This window comes from Anoplopoma fimbria, chromosome 7 (genome assembly GCF_027596085.1).
Source record: "Anoplopoma fimbria isolate UVic2021 breed Golden Eagle Sablefish chromosome 7, Afim_UVic_2022, whole genome shotgun sequence".
In the NCBI taxonomy this organism is placed as follows: Eukaryota; Metazoa; Chordata; class Actinopteri; order Perciformes; family Anoplopomatidae; genus Anoplopoma; species Anoplopoma fimbria.
The window spans coordinates 14,260,666-14,276,917 of NC_072455.1; the positions used below are offsets into that span (position 1 = coordinate 14,260,666).

The 16,252-nt window shown below is 40.5% G+C and overlaps 4 protein-coding genes across 7 annotated transcripts; 1 reads left to right on the plus strand and 3 right to left on the minus strand.

Moving 5' to 3' along the window:
• Window positions 1–1,635: 1,635 nt before the first annotated feature.
• Window positions 1,636–4,971, minus strand: LOC129093588 (zona pellucida sperm-binding protein 3-like). Of its 4 annotated transcripts, XM_054601649.1 has the most exons (9): window positions 4,632–4,971; window positions 4,318–4,448; window positions 4,078–4,181; window positions 3,409–3,613; window positions 3,073–3,190; window positions 2,711–2,802; window positions 2,429–2,547; window positions 2,221–2,336; window positions 1,636–1,838 (listed from the first exon to the last, which is right to left on the minus strand). In XM_054601649.1, the coding sequence occupies exons 1-8, from the start codon at window positions 4,953–4,955 to the stop codon at window positions 2,248–2,250; spliced, it is 1,182 nt and encodes a 393-aa protein (XP_054457624.1). In that variant the 5' UTR covers window positions 4,956–4,971; the 3' UTR covers window positions 1,636–1,838; window positions 2,221–2,247. The 4 variants fall into 4 exon arrangements, with proteins under 4 accessions (XP_054457624.1, XP_054457625.1, XP_054457623.1 ...); XM_054601650.1 differs by having other exon boundaries at window positions 1,636–2,336; window positions 3,436–3,613; XM_054601648.1 differs by having other exon boundaries at window positions 1,636–2,336.
• A 376-nt stretch (window positions 4,972–5,347) lies between these two features.
• On the plus strand, window positions 5,348–6,620 carry ufsp1 (UFM1-specific peptidase 1 (non-functional)). Its single transcript, XM_054601760.1, has one exon. It carries the CDS (start codon window positions 5,664–5,666, stop codon window positions 6,411–6,413), a length of 750 nt encoding a protein of 249 aa, XP_054457735.1. The 5' UTR covers window positions 5,348–5,663; the 3' UTR covers window positions 6,414–6,620.
• A 673-nt stretch (window positions 6,621–7,293) lies between these two features.
• On the minus strand, window positions 7,294–8,720 carry si:dkey-85k7.10 (endonuclease domain-containing 1 protein). Its single transcript, XM_054601082.1, has 2 exons — window positions 8,397–8,720; window positions 7,294–7,875 (listed from the first exon to the last, which is right to left on the minus strand). The coding sequence occupies exons 1-2, from the start codon at window positions 8,718–8,720 to the stop codon at window positions 7,294–7,296; spliced, it is 906 nt and encodes a 301-aa protein (XP_054457057.1).
• A 1,830-nt stretch (window positions 8,721–10,550) lies between these two features.
• On the minus strand, window positions 10,551–15,312 carry LOC129093165 (uncharacterized). The gene is made up of 4 exons (XM_054601083.1): window positions 15,019–15,312; window positions 13,568–14,114; window positions 11,320–11,561; window positions 10,551–11,141 (listed from the first exon to the last, which is right to left on the minus strand). Exons 1-4 carry the CDS (start codon window positions 15,310–15,312, stop codon window positions 10,551–10,553), a joined length of 1,674 nt encoding a protein of 557 aa, XP_054457058.1.
• Between the last annotated feature and the right edge of the window lie 940 nt (window positions 15,313–16,252).

Consider the following 16,252-nt stretch of genomic DNA (forward strand, 5'->3'; position numbering starts at 1 on the left):
TGCGTTGTTAGTGAATGTTTTGCAGATGCATTAAAAAAAAACATTTGCTGTTGAAAATTAGTAATTAAAAAGAATTTCAAGGAGACGGGGTAGCCTTTTACTTACGCTAAACAATGATGGCCAAAATGGCTATAGACATTAACCCCAAACTCCAGGGTTATTCTGGAGTACTGCACAATATTCTACAAACATTCTGTCCCTATGTAGTGAAAAGTCCAAGCCGTGTTTGCATCCAGAGCAGTAAGTTCATCTTGTCCAAGGCGGGCGCTAAAGTCAACTGCCCGTCTTTATTACATTATGAATGGGATCTGAATAGTATCCAGTGTTGTGAACATTGCATGTTTGTTTTCATCCTTATACTGTATCACCATCAGGACAAGATCTCTCTTCGCACTGGATCAGTTTGCGACCAATTGTATAATAGGGCGGCCTCATAACTAGGAGGACCTTAGTTGGAGCCTCTCAACCCTGTGTGTGTTGAGAGGCTCCAACTAAGGGAGACATCAAACATTCACCATTATCTGATATGCCATGCCAAAACCAATACTTGCATCACACACTCTAGTGTAACATGAGTCACAATATTTGATATATGAACACAGGAGCACTTACCACATAACTGATACACGGGGTGAGAAGGAAGGTACAAAAACATGCCCTATTCCTTAAATATCATAGGGAAACTATTTATTAATAATCATTTAACTTAGCCACTGTGCATGTAAAGCTCCTTGCCAGTCCTGCACACAAGTCATTTAAAATAAAAACATAATTTATATGAAATTAATATTTTTGTTAATCATAAACGTAATGGCAAGATAAGACATTTGCAATGAAATCTACCCATCTGAAGTTCCCATTTGGCGTGTACATTGTATTTACATCAATGCTTGCATATAGCCATTTAAATATACAACAAAAAAACATAAATAAAATATCAAAAGCTGCTGGTGTCTATGTGAAACAGATTGCCAATTCTCCTGCTTGATCAAATATTTCTGTTAACCATGATACTATGCATCCTTAAGTCTTCTGAAACAGAACCCTATTTTTTTGTATTTAAAACATAGTCACATCTGTTCAATTCACAAGCTTACAACATTACTCAACAAAGCCTAACACCACAGGAGTTGATGTAACTACTCGGTTTCAACTGTTCACAAAAGAATTACATTGTTTTTTGCAGATCTGTGGAGCAATTTCAAGAAAATAATTTTGGATGAGAGAATAGCCAGCATATTCTAGGTCTAGAAAAGATCTTCTTTAAAATGGAATCGTTAATTACTTTAATACAGTGCCTTATTTTACAGTCTGCAGATCCATAAGTGTTGTAGCCCTGCTGTCATGGAACAAGACACTGCCATGTGGTCTGTCACGTTTCCTCTCACAGGACTAGACAAGTGTTTCTACTGCAGACAGGGGATGTAAAGCACATACAGTGCAAAATGCCTGGTATGTCTCAGATGAGCCGCATTTATAAATAGGATTTCTGTCGTCATCTTAAAGACATTTATAAGTATTGAGATACTCAAGAAAAATAGATTTACAACCTACTGTAAATGTATGACAGTAACTTCAAGACATCATTCACGAAATCATTTTTATTGTGTAATGCACAAAAATGAAACCATCAGGGTGAAAATTGGTCTGTGTTGTTTCGTTTATTTCCTCTGGGGTTAGGTAGAACTTCCTTGAAGTATGCACGATTGAGTTTTGGATTAGAAGCGTCCTCAGTCAAAACAGGAAGAGCACTGCGCCGGCAAACAGCATGGAAGTGTTGTACTACATGCTCACACAGAGTTCAGACGATCCCAGGAATGATGCCGTAGTTGGAATAACTGAAGTTTACAGAAACAATATTAGGTAGCATCCTTTATTGTTCATCTGTTGGAGATAATGAACACATCTGTGCCACAGAGAAAAAAAAACTCTATTACTCTAAGTCTATTACTCAGTTTACTCATCTCATCTCTTCTGGCAACAATTTCTGTTTGTAGCCGGCAGTTGTGTGTGGGGAGCTCTTGTGATGGTTATAGTAAAATACTGCTGCAGCAGGCCTCCATGGCTTCAAAGTTATGAAAAATAACTTGTAGGAGCTTTAAATGGCTTTTGTAGGTGCCTCCAAGTATTAATCAGTAGAGCCAAATTCTGAAAATGGTGGATTCTTTATCGTCCCTGACCCCTCACTCCCCTGGCATTGTTCTCAACAGTCATAGCCACCTTATTGTAGAGTTGGAAAAAGGCTCTTTAGTGATTGACGTAAAGACCACCTGTCCAATGGGATCGTGGCAGGGTGTGAAGTGGCCCAACTGTTGTGTCTGCCTCGTGCTTCTTTTCTGTCGGAAACAAACAACTGGCTAAGAGATCGTGTTTTTGTTTTTTTAAAACCTCCAAATGTGTATTTTATATATACAAAAATATAATTAACCTGTATCTGATTGAGTGATGTGTCCAGTGTTGCCACTGTTCTCCTCTCCGGCCGGTCCAAGGCAATCATCAGAGTCACAGCATCCACACAGAGCATTGTCTCCCTCTGTGGCTCTCCAGCTGAATGAAACATCCGGATATCACACCTCAGCTGTGAGGCCCCACACGATCCAACACACGTAATCATTAAACGTTTTAAACCGATACTCAAAACTACATACAAGAACGAATAAAGATGAAATGATTTAATCCCATAAGGTCACCAACAGCCTGGCAGCCTAACCTGAATGTGGGTCTGTGGAAGGAGCAGGCTTTATCGAGGTGGCTGTGAAAGTTTGGTTTCAGAGTGGCCCTCATGTGGCAGCTGATGAACATCTAGAATAAGAGAGCCAAATAAATGAAGTACATTCGATGAAGCAGGATTCATTTCATCGAAATCTTAATCATCTTTAGGCCAAAGATTTCGTAAAAAATGTGAAATGCTAGACAAACAATACCCTTTAGATGTAAAATGAATAGTAATCCAATAATCCTTATAAATGAAACACACAACAATCTTTATGCTAAAATGATGACTCGGATTACAAGTTTTAGAAATTCAGAAAGAACTGAACTGGCGGCTCCAGTCCAACAAGGTGTTGTTACCTGTTCCCAAGACTCCTGGTTAAAGTGGAAGGCTTGGACGCTGAAGCATAGTCTGTTTTCTTGCTTCCTTGGTAGGAATTTAGAGGAAGACCCCGGCAACACACTGTCCATTAGACATCTGCATCGGAGAAGCAACACAAACTGAAATCATTCCATGAATGGCATCAAATTCGGCAGATAAATGCTGATAGATGACCAAATTTGGCTGTGTGAGAATCCACTATAATCCTACATTTGATAATTGATAAAAAGCACTTTTCTGTTTAATAACCTTTTGTTGTGTTGTGAGTTTTATGTGCTGAGCTATCCACAAATGAGTATTATTTTATGAGTAACTTTTTTTGGTGAGAAGGAAAAATTGACCCATGCTTGGTGATAAACTTGTAGCTTGGTAGGGAGACAGGGTCCGTCTTCAGCGTAGCGACACAGTGGTCGACAAACAGAGTAAGAGGAGGGTGCAGCGGGGCCTCCACACTGGCCTCCAAAAACACTGCTTCCCCCTGCTGATACACCGAGGAACTACGTACAGCGGTACAGCCATCTGCATGAGAACAAACAGAATTTTTTTTTCAGTCCCAATTTAATTTATTACAAACAATAATACCACATATTGAGAGAACTCTGACACTGATACAGTCTAGATCAGTGGTTCTCAAATGGGGGTACGTGAAGGCACTCCAGGGGGTACGTGAGATTTTTAAAAAATATATTTAAAATTAGCATCCATTCAAAAATCCTTTAAAAATTGTTATTTAATAAATATTCAATAAAATATAAGTGTAACTTCATAAACTGAATTTAATGCAACAATGCAATCGTCAGTGTTGACAGTTTAATAAATCAGACACTGATGGCAGAGCGCTTAGTATTACATCTTTTTTTCAACCAAAAATGCTTTGCAATGGTTAGGGGGTACTTGGCTAAAAAAAAGTATTTCACAGGGGGTACATCACTGAAAAAAGGTTGAGAACCACTGGTCTAGATGCTATGAGATGTTGATCTCACCTGCCATGGTGCGAAGGGAGAAGTGCAGAAGGCCAAAGGCACTGATAGTGGATGTCATGGGTAGCCAGGTAGGGGTTAACGGTTCTCCATTCACTGTCTGCTTTCTGTGCTAACACAAAGATAAAGCACTGGTTATACAATTACAAAGTTTTGATGACAGTTAACTGACACTTGATTTATATCCTACACACAAGGATTCATGCAACAAAAAAAAAATGATGAAACCTGCCCTGGGCCTACCTCTTATAATGGCACTCAACAGGTATGATGACAGGAGATGTTCCTCTAACGATCACACTGCCTGTAGAGGTGGGAACCACAGCACCAAACAGTACCAGATGGTTGGAATACACAAGCCACTCACCACGGACCTGGATAATGGCAATTATAACGAAATGCATCAAACCATGAATGAATAATACATAAATTGCCTTAGTTCAATTTGTGCTTCAATATTGAGTTTTCCTTGTCTGAAAGTTATTTTCAAAGTGTGTCTCTCTCTTTTCATTAGAGACGTGATTATCAGTATAACTTTACCCCCCCCCTCCTCTTACACTGGACTCAGTCCCACATTCTTGCAGCCCTGCAGAGACGACCATGTCAGAGTCAGACACCGGTCCCTTTGCTTCGCAGGACCTCTGCTGTGTTGAGTTTGATCCAAGTCGAAGATTCTCAGGTTTGAACGGAACACGTTTCTCCTCAAAAAACTGTCGCTTCACTGTTATTGTCACTTCCACTTCTCCGCATTTCATTTCAAGTCCGACGTTTTCCCGAGTTCCTATTTCTACATCACTTTTTTTAGCAAAGGAAACAAACATACAGAGGAAAGAAAACATGAATATGGAGACTAATCGTGTACATTTTACCCGGGTCGCCATTTATCTTTGAACTCTTTTTTTTTTTTTTTTTTTTTTTTTTTTAAAGAAAAGCTAGTAATTTATTGATTCTCGTTAAATGAATTGCAGCCAGGTGTGTTTGGATGTGCAGTGCTCGCGTGCACTGGAGAGCGCTTATGGTATCTTTAAAGACGCCTAAAAACATTGTAATTCTCAAACATCCAAAAAAGTAAATAACTTTGTAGGCTATGCTGAGTCACGACTTCAAACGCTTTGATATTTTTTAATACTTATTGTTATAAAAAAAATATTATGCAGACTATACTTCAAAATAATGACAACTTTTAATCCTTAATCCTTTTAATGATAGTAGAATTTGCCGGTAACGTTACGCATTTTCTGCTTCTTATTACTGCAGCTTTATTCCACCTTGTATCCTAAGCCAACAGTTGTTCAGATAGATTGTTAAATGGGAATAAAGGGTAAAAATTAATTGATGTTCCAAAACAAATTCGCTTTAAAAATGACAAGTAACGAACGGCTCCTGAAGGCATCATCGTCAGGGGGAACAATTCTAAAGAGGAACAAATGTTCACGCAAGTGCAGCCAAGGGACAGATATCGCAGTTACACCAGAAGACTTCCGGATCAGTTGTTCATGTTATGAAGTAATGAACATCTGGGAACATTTTAAATTCAAATGAAGTACGTTAAATGTGAAGTGTGTGCTCGGTAGAGACAAACAGGTCAAATGGATAAAAATGTTGTGGTAGCGGAGATAGAGGAGATAGACTGGGGCGGAAGTAGAGCTGAAGACGGGGACACTGTGAACAAGACCAAAACATTATCAAGTAATGTCCACGACGGTCTACCCAATCCACTTACGGATCCTGTGAAATGTTCTTTCATAAAAGGAGACTATCTGTACTTCCATTATGGCTGTGATGGACAGGATGACAGAGGCTGGGGGTGTGGCTACCGCACCGTTCAGACGATGGCTTCCTGGCTTTGCCGTAACTACTTTCCATTTAAGGACAAACACAGAGCTCCACCAAGCCTCCACGAAATGCAGCAAGCCTTGGTCACCATGGGAGACAAACCGGCCTCGTTCTCGTGCTCCAGGGAGTGGATAGGAACATTTGAAGCCTCCCTGATCCTTGACTGTTACTATAATGTTCCCTGTAAATTGGTGCATGTCAGAGGTGGAGGGGCAGAGCTGGAGCATGTTGCAGTGGAAGAGCTCCATCGGCACTTTGAGAAGCATGGATCTCCAGTCATGATGGGAGGGGACAGGGACAACTCCTCTAAGGGGATATTAGGGGTGTGCACTGGGGACAATGGGAGCTACTTGCTAGTTGTTGACCCTCACTACTATGGAGGTCCTCTGGAGAAGACCGAGCTGCAGAAGCGGGGGTGGGTGGCGTGGAAAAGAGTGTCATCTCTAGATCAGTCTTCATTTTATAATCTGTGCATGCCTCAGACTGCCAACAAAGGAACATAAACTCAGTGACAGTCCTATTTCTGTAAATTACAATATAAGGACTAATTGTGAAGAAAAGCTATAGAAAGTGTCTTATTAGGATAGACTTTGTACTGAGCTGTAATGCCATCCTGTGGATGAAATCAATAATTGCAATGTATTTGTGACAAAACAATTTGATGAACTTTTTTTTCATAATTGCTATTCATTATTAAAATGAAGTTAATCTCAAGTTATATTTTCCTCGATGGTTTCTTTTGTCTCTTCAAAAGTAAATGCTTTAGTTTGTTTTCATTTTCAAAGTTTCTCCATGTGTGAATATGCAAATTAAGGTCAATCATCAACAAGTTTGGATAAGGATTTAGATGGGACATGATTGTTGTAGTGAGAGTGGTTGTAGTACTTATACTATTAAAATCGTTACTACTATTTACACAGAGATTAATTCACCTAAGGCGAACCCAATTGGCTTTGATTCTATGGTTCCAGCTTCTAAAAAATGAAGATTTTTAGCTTTTCTTTATCTTATTTGATGTTAAACTGAATATATTTTCCATTTTCAACTGTTGGTTTGACAAAACAAGCAACATGTAGACATCCCCATTTAGTTCCCGGGAGATGTGATGGACATATTTTACTATTTTTTGGCATGTAGACCTAACGATTAGTCCAGAATGATAAAGAGGAATTGAAATGAAAGTTATCCTTATATGGACATTTGGACTTAATGAGACAGACTCCAATCATTCCACATTTTATTGCTTAGAATATATATTTTAATTTGACAACTTAGATCCATGTATACTTCAAGAGTAAGAACCCTGTACCTCTCCAGAGTATTAAAGTATATTTCTAACACACTTTAAACTTCAACTTCAACAAAGATCACAGCCACTTTATCTCAGTTATCTGGCACACAATCACTGTAGAAGATCTGGAAGTTCTTATCCACATCCATCCTCCCCTTGAGGAATTTCTCCAGGTTCTTTAGAGGAACTTCAACCATGTGGTTGTTGACACGATCGTTCAGCCCATAAGCTGCAAACACAGGGAACTTGTAGCGCACAAAGTATGGTGCGTTTTGGTCAAACTCGATGCAGCAGTAGGCCGACCACATGTACTCCGGTACGGCCACCCTGTCCAGGTTGTTGCGACGGATCGTGTGCCCAGAGGTGGTGACCCCGGTGACCACAAAGGCTTTGCCGCGGCAGTAGTTGTTGAGACGTTTGCGGATGAGGTCCTGGTGTTCTGCCCAGGGCCCCAAGTTGAACTCTCTGGTCTGGGGTACCACGTTTGTCAAACTGTAGGTGGAGGCTTTGTCCAGAGGGTCAGCCTGATGCTCGTCAGGATTTAGCTGGCCACGTTCGTACAGAACCACATCAGCGTAGTCCTCCAGGACTGCCTGGGTATCCTCAAAGTTCATATGCATGCTTGAAGATTGGGGGAAGGGCTCCATGTTACTGCTGCTCTTCTCTGAGGCCAGCTAGGGAGAGCGACACAAGGTCATGCATAATATTACAGAAATTTACTAAACTGTTTTATTACTTCTGAACTTTAGAGCAAAAATAATTGTTTATTTGTAAGTCATAGACTTTTTACATTCTGACAATTTGCCACATTCATAATAAACATTTGCAAGTTATACATTTGAATACATAGCAGAGCATAAATGGTCAAGGCAACACTATCTCTTTGAAATACTATTCGTAACCAATAAAGCAGCTTATCTCAAGCTTACTTTGTTGCCAGGAGCAACAGTAATACATACTGCCCCAGCTCTCTAAACTACTAGATGTAAATATATGAACTATTTGTCTGTGTCTTTAGACATTATGAATTTAAATGTATATGAATGTATAAACATATCTATACATGTGATATGTTATTAACTAGTATATGGCACAATGCAATGTAGTATACATTTCAAAAATAATGTATTTGGATTGAAAGTCTGACAGTAAACAGACTTGTATTTATGTAACACACGCTTGAAAGAACACTCACCTGGGGCTCAAACATCCACGGGAAGTCCACCTTCTTCTCCCCATCTGATTTCTTGAATATATAGGCAGAATAGATGGGGATGTGCTTGTGAGGGTCGTACAGGGTGACGTAGCGGGGTTTGTCCTCATACCTCTGGCAGATCTTGGTAAAGGAGTAGCTGAGGTAGCCTCTGGGTGGAGTGCCCATGTAGAGAGAGTCCTTACAGCGCTCCACATGGTTGAAGTCCCCCACCACTCCTGCCCGAGCCCCCCGTAGCAAGGCACAGGTCAGCACGGCCATGACAGCCGCCAGGGGAGAGGCATAGTTTCCTGAAGCAGGTTTCATCACCGAAGCTCTCTTTCCCTCAACCTTTTTGTCCTGTTAGACCTCTACACCACTGCAAACCCACTATGGCCTGACAAGTACAGTACAAGTACTTCATCTGACCAGCAAACTGGCCTCCCATTGTAAAGTCTTTTCCATATATTCAAAGCTCCACAAGTGCCGTAGCAGTAATTCAACAGCAGTGAATGTTATCAATCATGGAGAGCACTTTATTACTGTGAACAGCACAGGATAAAATGACACTGACTTTATTCTCTCCCAGTAAAAATGAGACCTTTCATTTAAGTTGTACGTTTGGCATTCAGACTGTAGGTGTATCAAATGTGTTTTTACACTTGCATGTCTCACACAGCAGATGCGCTGTCATTGTAATATCTGCAGATGTCTGAACCTGCTCTGTGCAGCTGTCTGTCTCAGCTCCGTCACAGCTCTTTCTAATGGCCGTAATCGCGACCTCAAGCGTTTATTTAGGTTTCAGGTCTACTGAGCAAATTCCTTTCTACCACTGTTTCCCTGGCAGCAAAGCAGCAGCTGAGAGGCAGCGATGCAGTCAGCTGTGTTATGACTTGCAATAATAGTGAGTGAGGAATTAACAGACAGTAAAATGTGTTTGGAGAAAGTGTGAATCTCTGCAACTACAAGAGGTCCTTGATCATACAGCCATAAATGAGCCCCCAAAATATTATGCAGTGTACAGCAGCAGTATTTGAGATGAGACGTGGACAAACACAGAGATACTCACTTAGTCAGTCAGTTACTCACTCACTCACTCACTCACTCACTCACTCACTCACTCACTCACTCACTCACACACGTGACTGATCTCATGATCCTCCTGGCAGAGATAAAAATGCAGATCTGATCCCTTAGCTTTACTTTGTAGTTTTACTTTACCCAGATCTAAAGCAGTCTGTTTCAGCTGTGGCCTCTTAGTCCCCCCTCTTCATACAGTAGGAATTCCAACGATCTAGTCAATGATAGTCTGTGGTATATATCATACATCATATGGACTACAGCAGCAGTGAACCCATAAATGTTGTTAGTTGAGTTATAATGCTGGTGTGTGTGTGTGTGTGTGTGTGTGTGTGTGTGTGTGTGTGTGTGTGTGTGTGTGTGTGTGTGTGTGTGTGTGTGTGTGTGTGTGTGTGTGTGTGTGTGTGTGTGTGTGTGTGTGTGTGTGTGTGCGTGTGCGCATATATGTTTATAAAAATATGTATATATATACGTAAGGGGATAGGTATGAAATTATTTTAGAGTAGTCTTACCATTTTCATTTGAATGTGTTACTTTTGCAAGTGATCATAAGCAATTTACATAATATCACAGAAATGTTCTTGAATGTGTCAAAAATAAACTTCAAAGACAGTTTCATAAAAGTTTGCAAAGGTTTATTACCACAAGTTGAATAAAGCAGGTGGAGTTTTGTTGTTAAATCAAGGGTTCAATTTTCAGTAGGAGCACTGCTAAACAACTCAGTTTCTAAGTGTGTATAGTAACTAGTGAAATTTCCATGTTGAGCTCCTACATAAGGCTGTAGAACACATTCTGAAATTTCACAGCAGGAAATGCACAGGTGTGAATAATAGAATGAATCATGGCTCAATTCCATTTAGCTGCTTCTACCTCAGTGTCCTGGTACTTTGCATGCTGGCTCACTGTCACTGTCATGGATTCCTTGGACTCTTGAGCAGAGCCATTGTTACAATACACCTGTGCTTTTCTTACTATGACAAGTCAAAAAAGCCCAATTAAAGAATAATAAACAGAATGTGACCAATATTGTTAAGGCAAAATGGCCCATAGCTGCCTTATAGCTGAATATTTGACTATTTAATTTTTACTGGACCCTGGTGGGACACAGTCACCCACAAAGATCTGAAAGTTCTGGTCTACAAAGGTTGTCTTCTTGAGGAACTCCTTCAGCTTCTGGACGGAGATTTCCACCACCTCGTTGTTCTCCTCCTCATTCAGGCCATAGTGAGCGAAAGATGGGAACTTGTAGCGCTCGTTATAAGGTGCGTTGTGGTCGTAGTCCACACAGCAATAAGCGGACCACAGGTACACAGGGACTGCTACGCGGTTGATGTTTTGCCGGCGGATCATCTTCCCAGAGGTGGTGATGCCTGTGACGACGTAAGCGGTACCATGGCAGTAGTTGTTGAGCCGTTTGCGGATGATGTGCTCCTGTTTGTTCCATACTCTGTTGTTGAAGTCGGGCACCATGGGCACGACATTGGTGAGGGTGTAGGTGGAGGCCTTGTCATCAGGGTCGTCCTGATGCTCGTCTGGGTTGAGGGTGCCACGCTCGTAAAGGATGGCGTTTGTGTAGTCGTCCAGAACAGCTTGGGCATCTTCAAAATTCATGTGCATGTAACCACGTGGGAAGGGCTGCATCTCTTCTGTATCAGAGGATGTGGATAGCTGTGTGGGCAGACAGACAGGGACAGTGAGAGTGAGATGATGAGGATAGGATGGTAGAATGTGGTAACACAACATCTGCATGAGTTTTTTCTTTTAAATTTGGAAAAAAATGATAGCATGCTGCTCATGTTAAAAACCTTTCTTAGCACCACGTGTTCAACATACTATTCATCCTTACCTGCGGTTCATACATCCATGGGACGTCCACGCATTTCTCCCCGTCTGAGCGTTTGAAAGTGTATGCAGAGTACACAGGTATATGATCCACAGTGTTGAACAGTGTCATGTAGCGTGGCCTCTTGTTGTAACGTTGGCAAATGAACTGGAGGGAGTGGTGCTCCAACCCGGTCGGCGGTGTTCCCATGTAGAGGAATTCTCTGCACTCTGGAGACAGCACTTTTTCCACTCTCCCTCTTACCGCTGATGTTATTAAGTAGACGAGCAGGAAAGTCTGAGCCCACAATGCCATAGTCTGTAGAGCTTTGAGCAACCCTGGTGAAAACTGTCAAACTTCGACGAGTATGACTCTGTGAGCTGCTACGAATGATTGAATGTGTCTATCTGGCTGACCATGTAGCTCAGTAGAACACAGGATTCACACTCTGCTGTCTGATATCAGGACTCAATATGCAAACCAATGCCCTTCTTTCACCTCAGCAGATCCACCCACAGCTAGAGGAACAGCAACAGTAGGTAGCCCACAGCAGAGACATCAGTGTTTTCTCATTGACAAAAAAAGTCATTTTACTGGTCAACCACAACTCAAATACAGTAAATTTGAAATATTTCAAATTCTACTCAAGTTCCAAGGCCTTTATAAGATTACAATGTATATCATGCTTAATTATATATATTGTTAATCGTTTGATTGAAATATTTCATAATAAATGTCAATTTCAATGAGCAATGGAATATTCTATGTGTCTATATTTCAATTTAAGAAATAGAATATGAGGACAACTTATGTTGGAGTGCAGCAGGGGCAACTTATTCTTGAGTTGACTGTGCCTTGGCCCATGTTATTGAGCTGTGAGCAAGTACCTTGCAAATACAGCTGCCTAGAGTCGGTGTCCAGGTTTTTTTTAATACAGATGTGTTATTCATCTCAAACATTGTCAGTCATCAATATATACAACTTAAGCAAAGGTAGAAAAATTATAGCCTGTTTTAAATAGAATTTATTCATAATCCATTCACAAACAGGAACCCTAACTTATCCAACATATTTTCAACACTCTCTAATGTCGTGCATTACGGTGCAGGGTGTAGTGGACTACTGAGGGCCGGAGAGATGGTTTCTAACATAATATATTGCATTCACTGATCATAGTGTGGGAGAACCACAGAACGTCAGACGTTCTCGTTGTGTTCAAGCCACCATATGAGCTAAACTCCCCATAACGATATTGTTTTATCACACTTTTTTCACAAACAGTATACCTCACTTGTGTTAAAGATAGTAAATACTTCTCATAGAGTATTTTTTATTAAAAAAAGAATTAGTTAAATATTGAAGCTTTATTTGTTCAGCTCTGCCCTATCTACAGTATATGGAAATTACATAGACTAAAGCCTTATCTGATTTAGCCAACATGTGGTGGAGTTTTTTCTCTTATGAAATTCACATGAATTAGAGTTGCATGATGGGAAATATAGGAGTTATTGGGGATTGGTTGATATTTTACAGCCAAGTCAGGATACCAGCAGCTCTGCTGCTTTTATTTTTTTTCTCTCTTGTGAAAACCCCAAACTTCATGGAAGTGTGATAGTAGTGTGCACCTTTAACGTACATTTACAAACAATTTGCTTTGTTGATGCTAATTGGTCAATTGTACCATGGCCCATTCTCCCATACTAGCACTCAGACAATCTGAATCTAAAGGAAGAGCCATGTTAGTCATTAAATAGATTTTTATTCATTCCTTAATATGATTACAATTTTATTTATTCCAAAACCAAAGGTGCTAAATTCCAAATTCAGAGCATATGGTTGAGAGATTGCCTCCACACTGCTCTTAACATGGCGAAGGCTGAGCCAGCCCAGTGTCCGGTAGCTTACACAGACAGACAGCTAACACAGACAGTGTTTACCTGAGGGGGAACAGGAGGGTGGGTGCTACGCTTCTGCGAACCACAGCGTTATCAGCGCTAACTACGCCAACAAAGCAAAACTCGGATTACAACACAAACATATTCTCTGCTCAGGACGACATTACTCCACTATATCTTTACATGGCAAATAGTTTGCTGTTATATTAATGATCTGGTTTTTGAATTCAGCACCTTTGAGACTGCCTCTATTGTAGTTTATTTGAGTTAGTCCTGTTTGTACAGTAGGTAGGCTTTATCCCATCATAGTGAAACACTGGTCAGGTCTCTCTTCTTCCTAAAGATGTTTTCTGACACACAACCCTTGTAGAAAATACTCAGGTCACTGTCTACGTCTGTCTGGCTCTTCAGGAAGCCCTCCAGAGTCTTCAGAGGGACTTCCACAACACTGTGGTCAGTCTGTTCATTCAGTGCATAGCCCCCATAACCTGGGAACATGAACCTCACAGCATAAGGAGAGTTATGGTCAAACTTCGGGCAGCAGTAAGCCAACCATAAGTGTTTCGGGATTGCCAGGCGGTCCCTGTTATCTCGATGGAGGGTCCCCCCTGAAACGGTCACCCCTGTCACCATGAAAGATTTGCCATGGCAGAAGTTGTTGAGGCGGCGGCGTATGATGTCCAAGTATGGGTTCCAGGAAGTGTCCAGGAAGTTTGTGATTAATGGGACTACATTGGTCAGAGTATATGTGGAGGATTTGTCATCTGGTTCTGATTGGTGCAGGTCAGGATTCAGTGGGCCACGTTTATATTCTACAGCATCTGTGTAGTCCTCCAACACGGCCTGGCTGTCCTCAATCAGAGGGGGGGCGTCCTCAGTAAGGGGAAGTGCTTTCATGTTTCCACTCTCATCATCTGAAACCAACTGTAGGGAAAATAAATTAAAGGAATGTGCTGTTTATCATTTTGAATGTCCCTGTTTTACAAAGGTCAAGACACTTAAGCCAATGCAAAAAAACCTAAAACTGAAGTACCACTAATCTAATCTGACTGAAATACGATTCCACTCATAAAGTTTCAACTTCTTTCAAAAATCTAATGTGAATAGTGATTGGTTAGTTGTATTACCTTTGAGACAATAATTATACAATGAGTGATTATTAAAAAAAGATTAGTTTTGAAGAATGAGCTTATTCACTTTTTGCCAAGAGTTAGATGAGAAGATCTCATGTTTTACAGTCGCTATGTTATGTATGATTTTGTACGCGTAGGTTAGCTGTCTTTGTGCTAAGCTAAACTAACTAGCTGCTAGATCCAGCCAGATATTTATCTTACAGAAATGTAAACTAAATATTTGGCATTTCACTCTCTTCCAAAAAAACTCAAATATTTTCTTTATAAACTTTCTCCATAGACTTTCTCTAAAAGTCTATTCCTTCATCTGTAACTATTCCTTTAAAGGGAAGTGTGTTTGGGGATATGTTTGGGTGATTGACAGGTGGCAATTGTTCCTTGTTTGTTCATCATTAACTCCATGCAGGCATTGTCTTCTTTTCCAAATTCTGGCAAAATTGCAGCAAGCAGTAGTCCCAAATTCAATCTTTAAAAGGTCCCTTTGCAAAACTATCTGGTGATGTCACCAATACTTCTGTTTGTACTGTTGGGTCTTTAATAACAAGCGTACTGGCTGATCTTCACTGCACAGCAGCTGGAGTGAAATACAAACAGGGATTGTACTAAAGTGAATCTTGTTATTGTCATTTTTGACAAAAAAAACTGTAAGTTTCTTAACACTAAGTGATAAGTAAAACTAATACATTAGACTCTACCTGTGGCTCGTACATCCACGGTGTGTCCATCCTCCTCTTCCCATCAGACTTCTTAAAGATGTAGGCTGAATAGAGGGGGAGGCGGCGGCTACTGTCATACAACGTGGCGTAGCGCAGTTTGTCTGCGTACCTCTGGCAGACCCTCCTCAGGTTGGTGCCCTTCATCCCTGCAGGTGGTGTCTGCATGTAGAAGAAATGGCTGCAGTCTTTGAAGTTGTTCGACACACTGGCACTCACCAGGGGGGACACCGTCAGCAGGGAGAGGGACAGGAAGCAAGGGCAAAACAGATGCATCGTCACACAACTGGAGGAGATGAAAATAATACAAATATTGTGGGGGTGTCCTGTCACACACCTCTATGAGTGAAGAAGCTCCATGTGGTGAGGAGGGAATTTTCTGGTTGATTTGTAATCAAGCATTGGTGTTGCCGTCATAATCTGGTAAAGTGTAATGACAGTTGGAAAGAACCCTCAGTATGCAAAGCTGCAGCAGCTCAGGGTGGATCCATTGGCTGGTCAGTTGAGTTATCTGCTCCTACAATGTGTGTGCAGCCATGCATCGCAGAACAGGCTGGTCAGGTTGTACACATGTTCTAGTTTATCTCATTAATCCACAGCCATATAATATACACTGTCAATCTGACTTGATGGTTCCCAATGCCAAATTATAGGCTGATAGATCTTCCCAGATACCCAGATGGTTACTCTTGCAGCTACATTGAGTTTGCGTCATAGATATTACTGGTACTTATCAATTAACTACACACAAAGGTGCAGGTGGTACATGTCAATTTGATGAAGCCAGACTTATGACAGGAAAACATATGATAAGTAATATGATAAGATTAAGTGTAGTCTTTCATATTTTGACAGACCTGGAGTGACCTGTATGAGAGGATATGACTGATTCTAATATGAAAATAAAGTTAAGAATCATGAGGGTTTAAAAAGTTCTCAAACGCGGTAAATATCTTAATTAGCGTTTTTGTTTACATTTGCTGTATATTTTTTTTTTGCAAGCTTTCTTACCTACTATAGTAGTCTTCTATTTTTTTCCCTTAAAAAAGTGTTATTTAATTGTAATTAACACCTTAATATTTACACAAAAACAGTTGACTTTAAATTGGTGATATATCATCTCCTTTTTGGTTGTTTTTGTTCAACCCTATTATGCATGATGATTTAACACAATACCTTTATGGTTGGTAATAAAGCCTTTCTTATTAAGATTAGT